This window comes from Myotis daubentonii, chromosome 18 (genome assembly GCF_963259705.1).
Source record: "Myotis daubentonii chromosome 18, mMyoDau2.1, whole genome shotgun sequence".
NCBI lineage: Eukaryota > Metazoa > Chordata > Mammalia > Chiroptera > Vespertilionidae > Myotis > Myotis daubentonii.
Window position 1 is genome coordinate 25149808 of NC_081857.1, and position 20658 is coordinate 25170465.

Sequence of the window (20658 nt, forward strand, 5' to 3'; positions counted from 1 at the left end):
GCCAGCCCCATGGTAGAAGCAACATTTTGTTCCTCATTATATCTCAAGTGTCTACACTACAGAGTTGGGTATAGAATAGGAGTTGAACAAATAAATATTCAATATCATTTTAATATAAATCATATAAAAAAGCTTAAAGAGTCTATAAGATGACAGAAAAACACTAATAACCAGTTTCTGTGAAATTCAGACTACACATAGTTCCTTGCAATCCCTTGTTGACATAAGCTTCACATGAAAGCTATAAAATTTATGACCAAATTGCAGGGGGGAAATGATTAGTCTTCTAATATATTTAAATTAAGGGTAACATTCATCAATACTACTACCTAAACCCGATTCTATATGAATATTTAACTAGTGCTTTGAAAAAAATCATATCTAGCAAGAGATGATGATTATTTACTTATTTTTAAAATGACAAATGCTGCAAAATGCAGTGCCAATGTATTTTAAATGTAGTACTATCAAATGTAGTATTAACAATATCAAGGCGCCCTGGCCAGTTTGGCTCAGTGGATAGAGCCTCAGCCTGCAGCCTCAAAGGTCCTGGGTTTGATTCCGGTCAAGGGATATGCCCGGGTTGTGGGCTCGGTCCCCAGTGGGGGCTGTGCAGGAGACAGCCGAGCAATGATTCCATCTCATCATTAATGTTTCTATTTCTCTCTTCCTTTCCCTTCCTCTCTGAAATCAATAAAAATATATTTTTAAAAAAACAATATCAAGGCAAGGTGGTTTCAGTGCTAAAAAAATAAAGACTCTGAAGCAGCACATATTACAATCCACTGATTAAGTGGCCTCTCAAAGGCAAAAAAAAAGTTTATATTGTTAATTTCATTTCACTGTAATGCAAGTTATTGACAATTAGAAAATATTTAACAAAGGTTAAGTTAATCACACTACAAAAGAAAACTTCCTCAACCTGGAAAACCATGAGAAACAGTCTATGGGAAAACCTGCAGCTAACATGATATTGAAAGGTGAAAGACTAAATGCTTTCTCCTTTAGATGGGAAACCAGGCAAAGGTGTCTGCTCTCACCACCTCTGTCCACACTGTATCAGAGGTCCCAGACAGTGTAACAGGCAAGAAAAAAGAAATAGGTAAGCCATACAAGAAAAGGAAGGTGTAATTGTATATATACGAAATACTTTTAAACTACCCAAAACCCATCAGAAATAATAACTTTGTCAAAATACAAGGTCAATAATACAAAAATCACTACATTTGTAACACACAATTGTAAATAAAATTTTAAAACAATAAACCATTTACAATAGCCTCAAAAAAAAAAACAGAAAAATATGGATAAATTTAGCAAAAGATGTATAAGACCTCTACCTTGCACACTACAAAATGTCATTGAGAAAAATTAAAATAAGTAGCAATACATAGCATCTTATGGATTAGAAGACTCAATATTGTTAATAATGCCAGTTGTTCTCAAATTGATCTATAGATTTATTTGCTATTCCAATTAAAATACAAGCAGATATTTTATAGCACTAACAAGTTGTTTCTAAAATTTATATATAAATACAAAGAACCTAGGATAGCTAAAACAATATGGGGAAAGAATAAAAAGGTTGGAAGACTGGCAAACTTATTTCAAAACTTACTCTAAAGCCAAGGTAATGAAGGCTGGCATAAGGATAAACAGATCACAGAAGAGAATAGAGTCCAAAAATAAACCCACACTTACTTACCAACCAAATTTCAAAAAAATCTAAAACAAGTCAGAGGAAAAGAAAATCTTTTCAGTAAATTGCAGTAGAAAAATTGGGTATCTGGAGGAAAATGAACTTAGACTTTTTCCTCATACCATACACAAAAAACACTGGAGATGATCATAGATCTATACATAAAAATTAAAACTATAAATATATAGCTTCTGGGAAAACATTCTAGAAGGAGAACACCTGCATAATATGAGAATAAACAAAGATATATTAGAATATTAAAAACAATAACTATAAAAAAATTTAATAACTTACACTTAACATCAAAATTCTGATTTTCTAATGATATTAAAAAAATCAATGAGCAAGTCAAAAGACTGGGAGAAAATGTTAGCAAAACACATATCTAACAAAGGACTTGTGGTCCAAGTTATACAATTGACCCCTATAATTTGTTAATAGAAATACAAATAACCCAATTTAAACATGAGAAAAACTGGCATAGACATTTCACAAAGTAAGGTATACATATGACCATTAAGAATATAAAAAAAGTGCTGAGTATCAACAGGCATCGAAAAAAACAGGAAACTACAATCACAATAAGATACCATTATACACCCACCAGAATGGCTAATATTAAAACATTGACAAATACTAAATGTTGGTAAGGATGCAGAATAAGTGAAAGTCATCATGTAAAATGGCCCAACTTTAAAGCAGTTTGGGAGTTTCTGATAACATTAAGCAAATCTGCCCTAACCCATCAAATCTACCCACTAGAAACAAAAACACATATCCATTAAAAAAATTGTATAAAAATGTACACAGCAGCTTTATTTTTAATAGCCAAAAACTGAAAACAACCATCCATCCATCAATAAGGGAATGGATAAACAAACTGATAGGCACATACAATGAAGTTCTGGAACAGGCAAACTAGTTCTGTTTTTTCTTTTTAATTTGAATTCTCTATTGTTTAAAGTATTACCTAAGTCTCCTTTTACCCCCATTGACCACTCCCTGGCCACCCCCACTCCCCAGCACATGCCCTCACCCCACCCCCCACCCCACCCAGGTCTGTGTCCATTGATTATGCTCAGATGCATGCATACAAGTCCTTTGGTTGATCTTTTACCCCCTCACCACCCCCCACCCCTGCCTTCCCTCATAGGTTTGACAGTCTGTTTGATGCTTCTATGACTCTGGTTCTATATTTTTTTCCCATCAGTTTATATTGTTCATTATATTCCACAAAAGAGTGAGACCATGTGATATTTATCTTTCTCCGACTGGCTTATTTTGCTTAGCATAATGCTTTCCAGTTCCATCCATGCTGCTGCAAATGGTAAGAATTCCTTCTTTTTTACAGCAAAATAGTATTCCATTGTGTAGATGTACCACAGTTTTCTAATCCAATCATCTGCTGCTGGGCACTTGGGCTGTTTCCAAATCTTAGCTATTGTAAATTGTGCTGCTATGAACATAGGGGTGCATATATCCTTTCTGATTGGTGTTTCTGTTTTCTTGGGATATAGTCCTAGAAGTGGGATTACTCAGTCAAATGGGAGTTCCATTTTTAGTTTTTTGAGGAAACGCCATACTGTTCTCCACAATGGCTGCACCAGTCTGCATTCCCACCAGCAGTGAAGGAGGGTTCCTTTTCCTCCGCATCCTCTCCAGCACTTGTTGTTTGTTGATTTATTGATGATAGCCATTCTGACAGGTGTGAGATGGTACCTCATTGTTGTTTTGATTTGCATTTCTCTGATGATTAGAGACTTTGAGCATGTTTTCATATGTCTCTTGGCTTTCTGAATGTCCTCTTTTGAAAGTGTCTATTTAGGTCCTTTGCCCATTTTTTTATTGGATTGTTTATCTTCCTTTCATTAAGTTGTATGAGTTTCCTGTAAATGTTGGAGATCAAACCCTTATCAGAGATAACATTGGCAAATACATTCTCCCCTACAGTGGGCTTTCTTGTTGTTTTGTTGATGGTTTCTTTTGCTGTGCAGAAGCTTTTTATTTTGATGTAGTCCCATTTGTTTATTTTCTCCTTAGTTTTCATTGCCCTAAGGCAGTGATGGCGAACCTTTTGAGCTCGGCGTGTCAGCATTTTGAAAAACCCTAACTTAACTCTGGTGCCGTGTCACATATAGAAATTTTTCCATATTTGCAACCATAGTAAAACAAAGATTTATATTTTTGATATTTATTTTGTATATTTAAATGCCATTTAACAAAGAAAAATCAACCAAAACAATGAGTTCGCGTGTCACCTCTGACATGCGTGTCATAGGTTCGCCATCATTGCCCTAAGGGCTGTATCGGTGAAGATATTGCTTCAGCTTATGTCTGAGATTTTGCTGCCCAAGGATTCCTCTAAGATTTTTATGGTTTCCCATCTTATGTTAATGTCCTTTATCCATTTTGAGTTTATTTTTGTGTATGGTGTAAGTTGATGGTCTAGTTTCATTTTTTCACATGTATCTGTCCAATTTTCCCAACACCATTTATTGAAGACTGTCTTGACTCCATTGTATGCTCTTGCCTCCTTTGTCAAATATTAATTGAGCATAATGGCTTGGGTTGATCTCTGGGTTCTCTGTTCTGTTCCATTGATCTATATGTGTGTTCTTGTGCCAGTACCAACCAGTTTTGAGAACAGTGGCTTTGTAGTATAGCCTGATACCTGATATTGTGATCCTTCCAACTTTGTTCTTCTTTCTCAAGATTGCTGCAGCTATTCGGGGTCCAGTCCTGAGAGGGGAAGTTCATAGCATTACAGGCCTACCTCAAAAAACAAGAAAAACTGGTAATAAATTATCTAACTTTATAACTTAAAGAATTAGAAAGAGAGCAACAAGAAAAGCCCAGCGTGGGCAGAAGGAAGGAGATAATAAAGATCAGAGCAGAAATAAATGACATAGAGACTAAAAAAAATACAAAAGATCAATGAAATCAAGAGTTGGTTCTTTGAAATGATAAACAAGATTGATGAACCTCTAGCCAGGTTCACCAAGAAGCAAAGAGAGAGGACCCAAATAAACAAAATCAGAAATGAAAAAGGCAAAATAACAACAGACCCCACAGAAATCCAAAAGACTATAAAAAAATATTATGAACAAATCTACTCCAACAAACTAAACAACCTAGAGGAAATGGACATAGTCCTAAAAAAAATACGACCTTCCAAAACTCAATCAAGAAGAATCAAGAAATCTCAAGCCGATAACTAAGGACAATATTGAAGCAGTCATCAAAAAGCTTCCAGCAAGCAAAAGCCCGGGGCCAGATGGCTTCACAGGAGAGTTTTACCAAACATTCAAAGAAGAACTAAAATCTATCCTTCTCAGACTATTCCAAAAAATTCAAGAGAAAGGCAAACTAGTTTTTGAGGAAAGAAATCAGAACATAGTTGCCTCAGGGTGAGTGTGTGTGTGTGTGTGTGTGTGTGTGTGTGTGTGTATGTATGTTGACTGGCAAGAGGTATAAGGAAACTTTCAGGGAAGATGAAAACATTTTGTATTTTAATTGCTGTGTGCTACATTCATGCATACATGTCAAAACTCATCTAAATGTAACATTTAACATCTGTGTATTTCAGCTACATGTAAGTTATTGATAAAACTATTATTGCACTTGCATATTTCAAGTGCTCCATTTTTGTGTAAAATCACTAAATTAGAGTCTTAAATTACCTGAGTGAATTTTAAGGCACTGCCAGGAAATCATATATAGGTGTTGGCAAAAGTGAGTTTATAGTTGTGAGTATGTGAATCAGAGTTTATCTTGTACTAGAGGCCCAGTGCATGAAATTCATGCACTGGTGGGGGGGGGACGGCGGGGGGGGGGGGGATTACCAAACCTTAGTCCATGAAAACCTCAGTTACACAGATCTTGTGATTCCCAAATAATTGAGGATTTCTCTTTTTACATTTTAAAAATTTTGTTTTGCTCTATCAAATTTTACATTTAAATCTTTGTAAGAAGTATCATCCACTCCTCTGCTCTCTTAAACTAATAATTCTGAATATACTTTAATGTTAGCTTGGCAGGCTGGGGTCATTACTGTTAACATCAATTAGAACACTATCAGATGATATACTCATGCCTCTGTAGCTGCTGGATTCAGTATACATGTATAGCAGGAAGATACCAGTATATGTATGGAGAGAGACCTGTTTAATTTCCACAACTAACTGGGCATCTAGAAAAGAATATATGGCTTCCTATATTTTCTGACTCTATTTACATAGCAAATACGTAGTGCCCCTCCTTCCTCTTCTTATTTGCTATCTTTAATTTTCTGGAGGATTAAATATCAGAACTACACTTATGAGGATTTTGTCTCAAAAAGTAAATAGTAGAACTGCTCTGTTTCCTAAAGTGCCCTAGCCCAGGCTTGAGCTGTCAGATATTTCCAGATCAGAGAGGTGGTGACTATTTCAGCATGGCAATAGATATGATAAGTACACTTAAAGACACATAGGAAAAAGGAAATTCCAAGTTTTTTGTATCTTTTATGGAAGAGCTATTCATTAGTCATGTTCTCTTACTCTAAGAAATAACAAATTTAGAAATTAAACTGTTGAAGGTTTTTATATCAATGAAATCCCATCAAATATTATCTCACAGAAAGAGTTCAATACAGCCACTATCTTTAACTTTCACATAGAGGAAAAACAGAGAGGAAAAAGTTTAACTTTACAACATCTCCTGCAAAAGTCTGTTAAAAATATGAATACATAATAGCACAATTACATTTTAAATAATGGTTCACATTATAGGAAATAAATGTTTATTCAAATTCACTTTTAATTGAAAGAGGTTTTTCCTTATAAAAAATTGCTATTTTTTAAGGTATCTTTTTTTTTAATATATTTTATTTATTTTTACAGAGAGGAAGGGAGAGGGATAGAGAGTTAGAAACATCGATGAGAGAGAAACATCGACCAGCTGCCTCCTGCACACCCCCTACTGGAGATGTGCCCACAACCAAGGTATATGCCCTTGACCGGAATCGAACCTGGGACCTTTCAGTCCCCAGGCCGACGCTCTATCCACTGAGCCAAACCGGTTAGGGCTAAGGTATCTTATTGTTATGGCAACGGAAGTACTAAAAATAATAAAGAAATATCAAAGTTGTTATAGCAACTGGAATTTTAAAAAGCCATGAAGTGTAAAGTAATCAAACCTTTACTTGGCTTGAAATGCAACATCTATGACTCAGTTCTCAAAATGAAACTTGAAATACTCATGCTCTTGTCTTAACCAGTTGTCTCTAGAATCCAAATTTAAAAACAAAACAACAAAAACTTCAGCAGAACAGTTCAACTATTTTTTATATTCCTTGTATCCCTCCATCATTTTATACACAGTCAATAATGGGGCTTTGATAACCACACAAGATACTGAACTCCATGAGTAGCAGGGCATGTTCATTACTCAACAAATGCACACTTAATTGAACTCAACTATTCAGAGTTTGTACAAAATCTGAATTTTTCTGGTCTTCTAACTTGCTCCTTACCTCTAATTTCACTGCTCTGATCAAAATAAAATACACTGAAGATGGAAAAGATCTCGCTGTCAATGTGCTTTGACCAAATTCCTCCAATTAGAGTTAATATTTTTTGCTGAAGGATTATTACAAGCTAGGTGTTCAGAGATGTTCTGGAACCTCTTCTCATAGAGGTCACAGTCTAGTAGAGAATGAACTCAAGTAGGTCAGCATCACTGGAATATAAAGTGCAATGTGGGATATTATGAGACCAGCAAGAGAGAATTCACAAAGGTCCTATAAGCAGTGGTAATGTCTTTAAAGACTTTAAACCAGAGAATAACATAAATTGATTATTTTGCCAGAGGTGGCCAGATTAAACAATTAAAATTTTAGATTTATGTGCTTTACATTAGAAAATCAAGGTAAGTCTTCACTTTCATACTTTCATTTGTTCCTTTCTAATATCTAATGACCAAGATTCGAGTGACAAATGTAGCAAATGGTGTGAACATAGCGCATTTCTCCAATATTTATGAACTGAAGAGAATTGACTGGGAATAGACAGACCCCTACGTATATCTCTCCATACCCTTCTGCTTTATTTGTACTTTATCCATCTCCTTTTTCAGTATTTTTCCCAAAAAAACACTGGCTGTTTTTAAGCTAGCAGTGGTTTATTTCTGTGAGCTAGTCAAGACAACTTGAGAAGCTCAGACTGGACAACACTGTATTGCCTGCTCCTAGACCTAGACACTCTTCTCATTTACCTTTCTATCTCTCCTGGAGCCTAACATGCAATGCTCCAATCATACATGTTCAGTTCATGTTTGTTGAAAGGATAATATTATTGTTGACCCAACACTTTTGCCCAAAGATCTCATAATACTTTATAAACAGACATTACTGACTTTGCAGCATCATACTACAAATATGATGGAAGAGGGACATGTCAACAGAAAAGAATGAAAAGAAAATCCTCTAACCCTCAGACCAGGGATGTACTAACCACAAGATCATTAGGCATCTGTTGCAGGGGCCTAAAATAATTTACTTAGCAATTTAATTCACCAACCAACAGAGGTTTGAGTATATTAACCATCTTCTTCACTAATTTATGAGGTCCTCTGAAAATGTCTCTCATTACTGTTATCCTCAATGGCAAGCACAGTGCCTGGCAAATAACAGAAGGCCATAATATTTGCTAAATAAATCAAGTTGACTGATTTGTGTTCCTCCCCTGCTGAATGTCAACACAAAAGATTATTTTATAAAGCTGGAATCTAATCTGGAATAAACAGCAGGATTCTCTTAAAACATCAGAAATTGGAGTGGCTTAAACTCAGAATAGAAAGATTTTAAAAGAAAGCTAAAAATATTATACTTTCTCATCATCTTTGGGTCATGTTACAGGGGGGATGAGGAAAATGAGAAATCAAGCGACTGACCTACATCTGCAGGACAACTTTGTTTCTCACCAGGCAGTTTCAAAGCTAAGTGGCTAAAGTGATTAGGGAGCATAGGGAACAACTCAGAACACAGAACCTTTGACAGAAATCACTTTTAAGAGACAGAAATTGAGAAAGGAAAGAATAAACCAATTATACTGTTTTCAAGATATGCCTAAAAGAGGGACAAAACGTTGCTAAACTGGCAAAAGCCAACTAAGAAAATGTCTCTATTAAGAATGATTAGGGGTCAAAGAAGAAAATGTGATTAAAAACTGAATTAGAAGAGTGAAGTAGGGATCAGCAATCATTTGGTACTTTTGGGCTCATTAAACAGCACCATGTGACAATGTTTACAAACTCCTGAGCTGGGGGCTATGACTTTGAATGTTCACATACACATACACACGTATATATACACATATCCTGAGACTAAATGTTCCTGTTACCCTAACATTGGCATCTCCAACCAGCAATGTTCTAGATGTTTTCAGTGATGACCATAACACAGGCCAAAGCTTGAAAAGTATAGGTCTGCAACATGGACTCATTACAAATGTTACCTTCCTCTGCTTTTCCCATTCACTCTCTTACCCATCCCAACTTTCAGGTGCTGAAATAACCTGTTATGTAAGCAGTATAAAAACAAAAAGATAATTTACAGAAATAAATTTAAAAAATTGAAGCTTTTTGGAAAAAAGATAATTTTGTTCAAAGAAAAGTATTCTTTGGGTTCAAAGCAGATTCTTGTAGGACTTAAATGTGCCAAGAGGATGCCAGAATTAATTGGGTATTTAAAAATCAGAACACTAACACCAAGTAATCCATAATCAGCTTCTATGCTAGGAAAAAAGTCTCACAAAATTTTATTCAATACCCAATATTATGAAGTTACTTATAGGATACCAATGAAATAAATCAACTTCAGATTCTTTTGTTTCTTTTATAATATATGAAGTATTACCAGAGTTATGCCTTTTGAATAACATCAAACCGTGGAGTGTTAATATTCCAGTCTTTCAGCAGTCATCATAGAAAGAAGGCATGCATTAAGATGTATTTGTGATAGAAAAGTTTTAGGTAAAAAAAAGTTTCCGAAAATTTGAGAAAACACTTATCCAACATCCCTAGTATGTCTTTATACTTGTAAATCTGATAACCATAGCCTTTTAAATACTTACATATGTAAATATTATAGGGGGTCCAAAAGAGCTGCAGAAATGTGAGGAATTTTCCTTATAGTAATGGGTTAGAATGACATTTGCCCTAATAACTCCTTTTATAAAATGTACCGCCCAAGCTGAATGTCATTATGGGACTATTTATAATTTAGAGCTTTCTGTCAAGATGATTTTATGCCCTGACATGGCACTGAGTAGGCTGGAAACAGCTGTATGCCCCAAAGGGAAATGAAATTCTTGGTGTTATTCATGAGTAAAGGTATTAAATATGAAGTATTTCTTATAGAATTTCATGAGAATAATGGTTAATTGATTGTAACACAGTAAATCCATGCCACTCAAACAATAACAGTTACAATAATAAACGCTATTCCACCAATAAAGTTCCTTCCTTATAAGTACACTAGAGGCCTGATGCACAAAATTTGTGTAAGGGGCTCAACCCTCACAGCCCTGGCTGCCTTGCGGCCCCACAGCCCTGCCCACTGGTCATTCTGGAAGGTTGTTGTGGAAGGTTGTTCCAGAAGGTTGTTCTGCTGTCTGGTCTAATTAGCACATTAACTCTTTATTATATAGGATGAAACAATTATAAATATAACTCTAACCCTTTGAGTTTCTTAATAAAGTGGATTTATAGCACTATTATAATTAAAGTTTTTGTCTGTGCACAAAATGGATGTTTAAAACATTTTGGAAAATTTCAGACAATGTACCCAACGTCCCTGGAATGTCTTTATATTTGTAAACTTTAACTTTGCATAAAGTGGATTTAACCAACATAAACGGAATCAAGAGAAAACTAGGTAACATGAGGATGTACTGCATTTCTCAAAAACACTGGTATAAATCCCACCATTAATAAAAGACAATGAGCAGGATAATCAGACTAGCGTGTTTTTTGCTTTGTTTTGTCTTCTTCTGTTTTACTTATTCAGTTTTTTTTAATCCATTAGAATTAAAAATATTAGGTTATGTCTAATTTCTTCCTTATACTTGAAGGGATTTTCATAAGAATCCAAGTTTGTGAAGAATTCTGAATACAACTGTTGCAAATACTCTTCATGTCTCAGGCAAATACTACTGGAAACCAGTACAGAAAGTCTAATTAACTTATTCACTGGATGACAGGGAGAAAGTCATTTGACTTCTTCCAGTCCCAAATGCCTAACATGCCTCATTTATTACACGAGGTGCTTACCACATGAAGTGTGCTATAGCAACTCTAGATGCTTTTTTTTGAAATTCTTGAGAGACCTGAAATTTTTATGTTCACAAGGACACCTATTAACAATATTATAAATTTGAGCTGGGACACAAAGTTGTAGATATAGGAGTTACAAAAATCTACTAATAAAGAATAACATATTACAGTGTCTGTTGGTTAGACAGGTCAAATTCTATCTATAGCAAATGCCATAACAATTTCCAATGTAAAAAAATCAGCATGACAAAAAGATTCCCAATGCTGTGGCTGATGACCTACAGATCTCAAATAACACTCAGTTTATAACACTCTTCCTTACCAAGTGAAACAGGAGGAAAAAATAGTAGAAAGTTCTCTAGTATTTGCTTCCCCTTAGCAACAAAGACAATTTAACCGTTCTGTTCCAAATGCTAAATGATAATCCTATTGTTGGTTTATTTTAATTTCACAAAAACCTGCATTCCAATTGTAGGCTACATTTATTTTTTAAATAATAATAATGCCATTAAAATGATCTTGAATTTCCTAGCCTCCAGAACTGAGAGAAGTAAATGGCTGATGTTTAAATGCCACCCAAATTATGTTATTTTGTTATAGTAGCCCAAATGAACTAAGACAGCTATAAAATATAAATGACCATTCTTATAATGAATTTTATTTTCTCTTCTTAAAACTTTTTTTTTAAGTTGCTAACCACTCATAGGCAAGACAGACTTTATAGTTTGAGCAAAATCAAGTTAACCAGTGCTAAAACAAAAAATCAACACTCTTATAACATTCATAATTTCCAAGATATAATTCCAAAATTATTTGACAAAAAAGTACAGGAATCTGTAATCCATTTGCAAAGGAAAAAACTATCAACAGAAGTCAACCTTAAAATGATCTAAATGTTGAAGTTATCAAACAAGAATATTTAAGCAGCTATTATAACTATGCTCATTAATGCTAAGAAAATTACACTTGTAGTAAATAAAAGGAGAAAAAATTTCAGGAGAGAAACTGGCAATATAAAATAGATACAAATTAAAACTGTAGAATACAAACATACAATAAAAATTTACTGGAGCCCTGGCCGGCTTGGCTCAGTGGATAGAGCTCCAGCCTGCAGACTGGAGGGTCCCGGGTTCTATTCCGGGCAAGGGCACATGCCTGGGTTGTGGGCTCATTCCCCAGTGGGGGGTGTGCAGGAGGCAGCCGATCAATGATTCTCTCTCATCATTGATGTTTCTATCTCTCTCTCCTTCTGCCTTCCTCTCTGAAGTCAATAAAAAAATATGTTTTAAAAAAAAATTTACTGGATGGCCATGGCTGGGTGGCTCAGTTAGTTGAAGTGTCATCCTGTACACCAAAAGTTTGCATGTTCTATCCCTAGTCAGGGTATGTATGGGAGATAGCAAATCGATGTTCTCTCTCTCTCTCTCTCTCTCTCTCTCTCTCTCTCTCTCTCTCTCTCTCTTTCTCTCTTTCTCTCTCTCTCTTTCTCTGTCTCACACTCATCTTCTCTCTAAAAAAATCCTCAGGGGAAGATTTTATAAAATTTTACTATATGGACTTATAATAGAGACTGAAAAAGAAAAAGTAGCTCTAGCTGGTATGGCTCAATGGATAGAGCGTCAGCCTGCAGACCAAATGGTCTGGGGTTCAATTCCGGTCAAGGTCACATACCTTGTTTGCAGGCTCCTTCCTGGCCTGGGCCCTGGTCAGGGCTCATGCAGGAGGGAATAATGATTCAAATGATACAGGACCAGCTAGCTATGTAATTTGTGGGTGTCAGTGACAAATGAAAATATAGACCCATTATTCAAAACTAGGAAGAGTTTCAAGGCAGTAACAGCAGAAAATTTAACCAAGCAGAGAGCCCTTCTAAGTGTGGGGCCTTATGCAACTGTACAGATCACATGTCCATGAACTCAACTCTGGAGTGATCATTTATTTTCATCAGGAATTATGGATACCAAGGCAATGGACCATCATCTTCAAAATGCTGAAAAAAAGAAAACTGTCAACATAATTGTGTATATCCAGAGAAAATGCCCTTCAAAAATAAAGGTACAAAAAAGACATTTTCAAAGAAAAGAAAATTATGTTGTTACCAACAGGCCTGTACCGAAGTAATGCCAAAGGAATTGTTTCAGGTGCAAGGGAAATGAAAGCAGAGAAAAATTTGGAACTTTAGGAAAGAATGAAGACCAGTGAAAATAGTTATAAATACCTAGATTTGATTCTTTGCCCTAAATGCATCACCAGGAGGGTTTTAACCAATTCAAAAGAATATATGCACCCCAATATTCATAGCAGTGTTATTTACAATAGCCAAGATCTGGAAAAAGCCCAAGTGCCCATCAGTAGATGAATAGGTTAAAAAAAAGCTGTGGTATATTTACACAATGGAGTACTGTGCAGTTATAAAAAAGAAGGAAATCTTATCTTTTGCAACAGCATGTATAGACCTGGAGAGTATTATGCTAAGTGAAATAAGCCAGTCAGAGAAAGACAAATATCATATTCCTATTTACATGTGGAATCTAATGAACAAAATAAACTGATGAACAAAAGAGAAACAGGCATGGATACATGGAACAGACTGACAGCTGTCAGAAGAAAAGTGGGTTGGGAGAAGTGGATGAAAGAAGTGAACAGATTAGTCAAAGAACATATATGCATAATCCATAGACACAGGCAACAACAGTGTGATGATGGCCAGAGGGAATGGGGGGCGGGGCCTGGGTGGGGGTGGGCAAAGGGGTGGGGGATGGGGACATCTGTAATTGCATCAACAATAAAAATAAAGTTAAAAATAAAAATAAATAGAGTTCTCTGGCTATAATGTGAACAGGCTATAGGAAAGTGGAAAGCGGGGTGTGTGAGAAAATGGATGTAGAAAAAGCATTTCAAAAGCCACTGTTGTCACCTTGGAAAAAGATGCACCCTTGGAACCTAACCATAGCAAAGAAGACGGAGAAAGCCCACGTTTGAATCCCAGTTGCAGCATATAACCATGCTCTTTCCCACTATACTGGACTGTATCAACAAGAAAAAAGTGCAAAGTATTTTCTCAATGTATGATACTGACAGAAGATGAAGCTTAGCTAAAGCTTCATTTTGTCCTGGAAGGTTCCCTAGAAATATGTTCACATCATTATATGTTTTTGTAAAATATGCCCCCCAAAAAATTATTTCCCTTAAGTAGCTCCCCCAACTCAAAATGTAAGTATTTGTCAGGCACAACAAAACCTGAATCCATATTGGATACTCAGACAAAACTAAGTAGCTTTATGAGAGAGATGAAAGGCATATTAGAAATGAAAATAACAAGTTAGTTAATAAATCCTCTTGAGCACTCAGAATAATACTAAACATGTCTTGAATGATGAGTGTCATTTAAAAAGCATTCCCACAAATTAATAACATTCAACCTAATGTTTTCTAAATCAACAATCTCTATTAATATATAGTATGTTCAAGATCTTATAAGTATGTCTACAGCAGTGATCAAATACATCATGAATAATGAAATCACTTCCTGGAAGTGATTTCTAAAAGGTAAGACAAATCAAGAGGCTCTTTGGGTTAATGTAGTTAGTATGCGTACCTTCATTTTCACAACAAAGGCACTGGCCAGGTTTTCTAGAGAACAGTTTGTCACAATATCTTTCTGGCTACATCTTCGCCCATTACCGAAATGGAAAAAGAAAAATTGCCCTCCAATAACTTTAACCTCCGTGTTAAGCTACTATCTTCATGACAGAATATTTTTAAGTAATGTGGTTTGCTAAGTAAAGGACACTTCTCTCAATAAAACCCGGCAGAGGAATGTGAACAGGACTTACCTTCCTTAGATTTTAAATGTGCTCAATAGAGTAATACAGGAATGAAGATTAATGGAAGTCATATTTAATTCTTGTTCTTTGGCCTCAAATGGAAAACCTAGAGTCTCCATACATTTTCAGAATTAAAGAAGAAGCGTGAATCAAAAATGAAAGTAGACAGCCAAAACCCAGGAGAGAAAAATCATTCAGAAAAATCATCTTCTACTTCTTTGATTCTCTGACTTTCCTTCCTTCTTTTCCATCAAATAAAAGCCAAATGTCAGAAGATTTAGATGTTACTTTATGTATAATTTAAGAAAAAAACCTTAAGCCTTATAAGGCAACTGTGTTTAACCCATTTTCATAGTTATCATTTTATATTTATTTGCATATATATTCTTTTGATAAGAAACTATAACTATTTTAGTTTTTAAACTATATTGTTTTATCTATCTTTTCTTAACAATATAATGTTTAGTAGTAAACTCTGTATTACGATGAAGGCCATCCATGATGATATATAATTTTAAAGTAAATAGTAAGCTACATTGTGACTTTTTAGTATATGTATCTTTCTTAACTAATATAATTAGCCAGAAATAATTACATGCATTCACTGAGTTCATACTCATTTAAAAATATTTCAGGAACATTGTAGAGTTTAAGGTCTAGCTGCTACTCAAACTGCAGTTCATGAACTAGCAGCAATGAGAACTAGTTAGAAAGGAGAATCACAAGCCCCACACCAGATGTACTGAATCCAAATCTGTATTTAACAAGATATACACCTGTTCTGAATGCACATTAAATTTTGAGGTCTGTACTAGATAGTATTCACAACAAAAAAGGCAACAGTGAAATTAAAACTGAATATTTAAAAAGCATGAACAGATTCTCAAGAATCAACTCAGTGCTTAAATGACTGAATCAGGATAATGGAAGAGAGGTATGAAATTGGAATCTTAGATTGTATTTTAAGTTTATACTCTACTGGGATCAAATTAACACAAGGTTGGCATTTAGTTGCACTGCCATATTTTTATGGGGCTAAGGAATCCTTAAAGATGCTTTTGAGTGCCCCTGAAGCATCATAGAATCATTAGAAAATCTTTACAATTACCAAGATGAGATGCGGGTTTCTCAAGGATGCTTCACTGCTGTGGGCATTCTTAGAGAACATCTCTATCTCCACAATGAAAAGACAGTCATGATTTAATTGTACCCATTCTCTCAAGTGTTAATAAGCCACAAAGACCCCCTCATCTTCAAAAATTGTCAGTGACTTAAGACACCACTGGGTTTAGTACAAACTGGATAAAACTGAGCATCAAGAGAAAGTTTCCTCTTATACGGAAAGAAAATCATTCCATGAAGAAGTCCATAAACAGGAAATAATAACTACTACCTTGCTGAATCTGAACATGACCTGTCACCTAAGGAAAGTAGGTGATATGAGTGTCTGATTTAGATCAGTTCAGCATCAGTTTGGAGGGGTGCACAGCTTTCATTCACTTCCATATCAGCACTAAGGAGGGTAGGTACTGACATTGGTGAGCACCCCAGACAACCAGCACAAGCCCCGCACATGCCTCAGGATTGGAAAGGCCACCTCTAGAGAGTCTTTAAGTTGTCCCTTAGTGTTCCGTCTCTGAAGGTACTATTTATTGATGAAAACTTTGATAAGCCTGCAGTTTGATAACACTACAAAGAAGAAATATTCTCTGACTTTATGGCCCAAGCAATGTTCAATGGGAAACATTACAAAGAGTTAGAAATCATAGATAAATTACAAGTAACTCCAGTTTCTATATCCAGTTCTGACACACATCTTCCACTGGACCTTGAGCTTTTAGATTTCTGCATTAACTGTAATACCAGTATTTGAAATCAAATAGATAAGTCACAAAGGAAATTAATAAACGTTTCTAAATTAATTGATGCATTAAATAAACATATGACAAACTGCAAGTAAGGTAAACATTTCACTGAGTTATTAACACAAATCCACATACCCAAAGTACAAAGGAAACCCGAACCAATAGTAAGCCCAGAGACATAAAAACTATGGCTCCTGGCTTTCATACTGTCCTTGTTTAAGGTGTTTTTGGCTCCCATTAGATGCACCACATGTAATACAGGTTAGTGGCATTTTGGATTTAATAACTTTTTCTTTTTTTCTTTAAAGAAACTATAAATCTAATAGCAATATATCTACCTTTAAAAAGCAATTACTGGAGAAACCAAGATGTCGGAATAGGTAAACACTGGAGATTGCTGCCTCATACAACCACTTCAAAAATACAACTAAAAGACGGAACGGACATCATCCAGAACCACAGGAAGGCTGGCTGAGTGGAAATTCTACAACTAGAAGGAAAGAGAAAAGCATACTGAGACTCAGAGGAGGTGCGGTGCAGAAGTAAAATACAAAGGTGCAGAGGTGCATGCGGAGAGGGCTGGCGGCTGAGGACACAATTGTCTTTTTCAATAAGGAGGGAGTCTCAAGCTCTGAGCTCCAGTTCCAGGCGAGTCTCTGGGGACCCAGACTCATACAGGAGAAACGGGACGGTCTGGCATCAGTCGGAACTTGAGGGCAGCTTTCTCTCGGAGGCACTCGCAGCGATTGCAGGGACACTGAGGGCAGGACTGAGAGCAGCCATATTGCTCACTCCGCCCGACCTGTTGATCCCCTGGGACCCCACCCCACCCAAGCCTTGCACAGAGGCTTTTGCATATGAAAGGCCCGGCCCTTTGTAATCTGAAAATTACTTAACAAACTGCAGCTGCCCCAAGGCCCCAGGGCAACTTGCATTGCTTTACAGCTGGCTTCTGTTGGGTAGCCTCAGGCAGAGGCTAGATTAGCACCTCCTTAGATCCAAGAGCCAGTGTACCCAGTGGTCAGAGTGGGACCATCCAATTACAACTCAGATCCATAAGGGATACACTTAGGGGGCAGACTCAGTGAGCACCAAAGCCCCACTGAAACAAGTCTTGCCCCATAAGGGTGTCTTCAGCACAGAAGTTCTCCCACCGTAGATACAGCTGATTCTCACAGCCAATTGACCTGGAGGTCAAATACTCCCAGTGTTACCTACAACAATCAAGGCTTAACTACAAAAAGACTGTGCACAAAGCCCACAAGGGGGTGCACCAAGAGTGTCCTCCTCAAGTAATTGGGGAGGCTGAGCCACTGGGCCCTATAGGACACTTAGCACAGAAAGCCACTCTATTGACACAGTGAAGCATAAAAAATGCCGAGACAAAGAAACAGGACACAAATGACAGAAATGGAGGAAAGCAAACAACTAGATATAGAGTTCAAAACCACACTTTTAAGGTTTTTCAAGAATTTTCTAGAAACTGCTGATAAACTCAATGAGACCCTCAAGAAATTTAGTGAGACCCTCGATGTTGTGATAAAGGACCAACTAGAAATTAAGCATATACTGACTGAAATAAAGGATATTATACAGACTCCCAACAGCAGACAAGAGGACCGCAAGAATCAAGTCAAAGATTTGAAATACGAGGAAGCAAAAAACACCCAACCGGAAAAGCAAAATGAAAAAAGAATCCAAAAATATGAAGATAGTGTAAGGAGCCTCTGGGACAGCTTCAAGTGTACCAACATCAGAATTATAGGGGTGCCAGAAGAAGAGAGAGAGCAAGATATTGAAAACCTATTTGAAGAAATAATGACAGAAAACTTCCCCTACCTGCTGAAAGAAATAGACTTACAAGTCCAGGAAGCGCAGAGAACCCCAAACAAAAGGAATCCAAAGAGGACCACACCAAGACACATCATCATTAAAATGCCAAGAGCAAAAGACAAAGAGAGAATCTTAAAAGCAGCAAGAGAAAGAAACTCAGTGACCTACAAGAGAGTACCCATACGACTGTCAGCTGATTTCTCAACAGAAACTTTGCAGGCCAGAAGGGAGTGGCAAGAAATATTCAAAGTGATGAATAGCAAGAACCTACAACCAAGATTACTTTATCCAGCAAAGCTATCATTCAGAATTGAAGGTCAGATAAAGAGCTTCACAGATAAGAAAAAGCTAAAGGAGTTCATGACCACCAAACCAGTATTATATGAAATGCTGAAAGGTATCCTTTAAGAAGAGGAAGAAGAAGAAAAAGGTAAAGATACAAATTATGAACCACAAATACACATCTATCAACAAGTGAATCTAAAAATCAAGTGAATAAATAATCTGATGAACAGAATGAACTGGTGATTATAATAGAATCAGGGACATAGAAAGGGAATGGAATGACTATTCTTGGGGGGGAAAGGGGTATGGGGGATGCGGGAAGAGACTGGACAAAAATCGTACACCTATGGATGAGGACAGTGGGTGGGGAGTGAGGGCGGAGGGTGGGGTGGGAACTGGGTGCAGGGGAGTTATGGGGGGAAAAATAGGAATAAATGTAATAATCTGAACAATAAAGATTTAATTTTTAAAAAAAGGAAAAAAAAGAAAAAGAAATAAATAAATAAAAAGCAATTACTCCAAATTCACAAGATTATGTTTGCCCTAAGCATGCCATGAAGTTCATAAACCTTAAGATTGTGCTGTCCCCACAATTGTTTGTACAAAATTTACCTTCTTGAGCTATAACTGATTTGAAATAAAGCACAGAAAATAACTGATCCTAAAGGGCCACAACTGAAACCAGCTACATATAGACATACTCAGAGTCTACTGTGTGCCAGCAGGTGGGAAGGACCCAAGGAAGAGTAAGTTACAATTCCAATCCTTCCTTGGGATAGCTTTCCAGTTCTTATCTTCTTAAATTGTCTAATACTTCCCTGTTTTAGAAACTAATAAAATTCTGTAAATGCATTAAGACAAATATCAAAAGATAGAAAGGAAAATTAACAAAAGCAACTTTCAGAACAATTAGTAGTTCATAATCAATTACCACTTGGGAAATTAAGAAATATCTGGTATGTTGAACATAATAATAATCCAAAAATCACAAACAATCCTGAAAAACAAGACATATAATACATATACTTTATAATGCACATACCCTCATGAAATTAAAAACTGTCTCTTATACACTAATTCTCTACACAGACTTCTGTTAAGCTAACAGAAATTCCAACATGATTTAAATAGATAAGTTTACTAATAGTTGCTAGATATTTTTTATTTAGATCCTACATGATATGCATATGTTTGTTTATGTTGACATTTACGTACATGCATACCCAAAGCTGTCTAGCAGGATTATATCTAAGTAGCATAGTTTGTCTCAGGATTTAAAAAGCATGGTAAGAGTATAAGTTAAAAAAACCTTGCAGAGCAATCACAATATTGTAACTCCAAAATTACTGCTATTGTGTAAATTTACCTGAAAAAAAGTCCATGAAATATCAAAGTTTATCACTACAAATAAAGTCTGGTAGAAATCCTTAAGTCACCCTCTTTCAACTAGGACATAAGCAGTTAAAGAACATTCCTGGAAGCTGGACAGCAAGTAGCTAAGCCAACAGTTTCTTTCCATTAAATACCTTGAACAGGCAGCTGAAAGCAGTTTCCTTTTTAATTAGAGTTGTTTTTCTGATTAATTAGTCCCAGAACCCTTAATGCAAGACTACACTGTGCCACTGGGACAAAAAACGATTCTCCTTAGAGTACGGTCTCGTCTTTTCCTGAGGATCAGTTCAATCTGCTTTCCGTTCAGAAAGGGTCTTTCCACAGAAGTTGGTTGGAAAACTGTAGGTCAATATCATCATCAACCCCACCAGGAAAAAAGAGTATTTAAATTATCTAGGGAAACTCCTCAATCCTTAATTTAAGATTCTGCTATAGTTTTCTACTC

At 36.1% G+C, this 20658-nt stretch overlaps 1 protein-coding gene across 9 annotated transcripts in view; it reads right to left on the minus strand.

The window, feature by feature from the left end:
* RABGAP1L (RAB GTPase activating protein 1 like) overlaps positions 1 to 20658 on the minus strand; it is a 444263-nt gene that overhangs the window by 306935 nt on the left and 116670 nt on the right. Inside the window, exon 13 of one of the 9 annotated variants that reach the window (XM_059674302.1) lies at positions 4223 to 4438. The exons of 7 other annotated variants lie outside the window; for them this stretch is intronic. In XM_059674302.1, coding sequence (XP_059530285.1) covers positions 4238 to 4438 — 201 coding nt within the window. In that variant the 3' untranslated portion in view covers positions 4223 to 4237. Of the gene's footprint in view, positions 1 to 4222; positions 4439 to 12947; positions 13002 to 20658 lie in introns of those variants that run through there. One more of the 9 variants, XM_059674305.1, reaches the window with a different exon arrangement.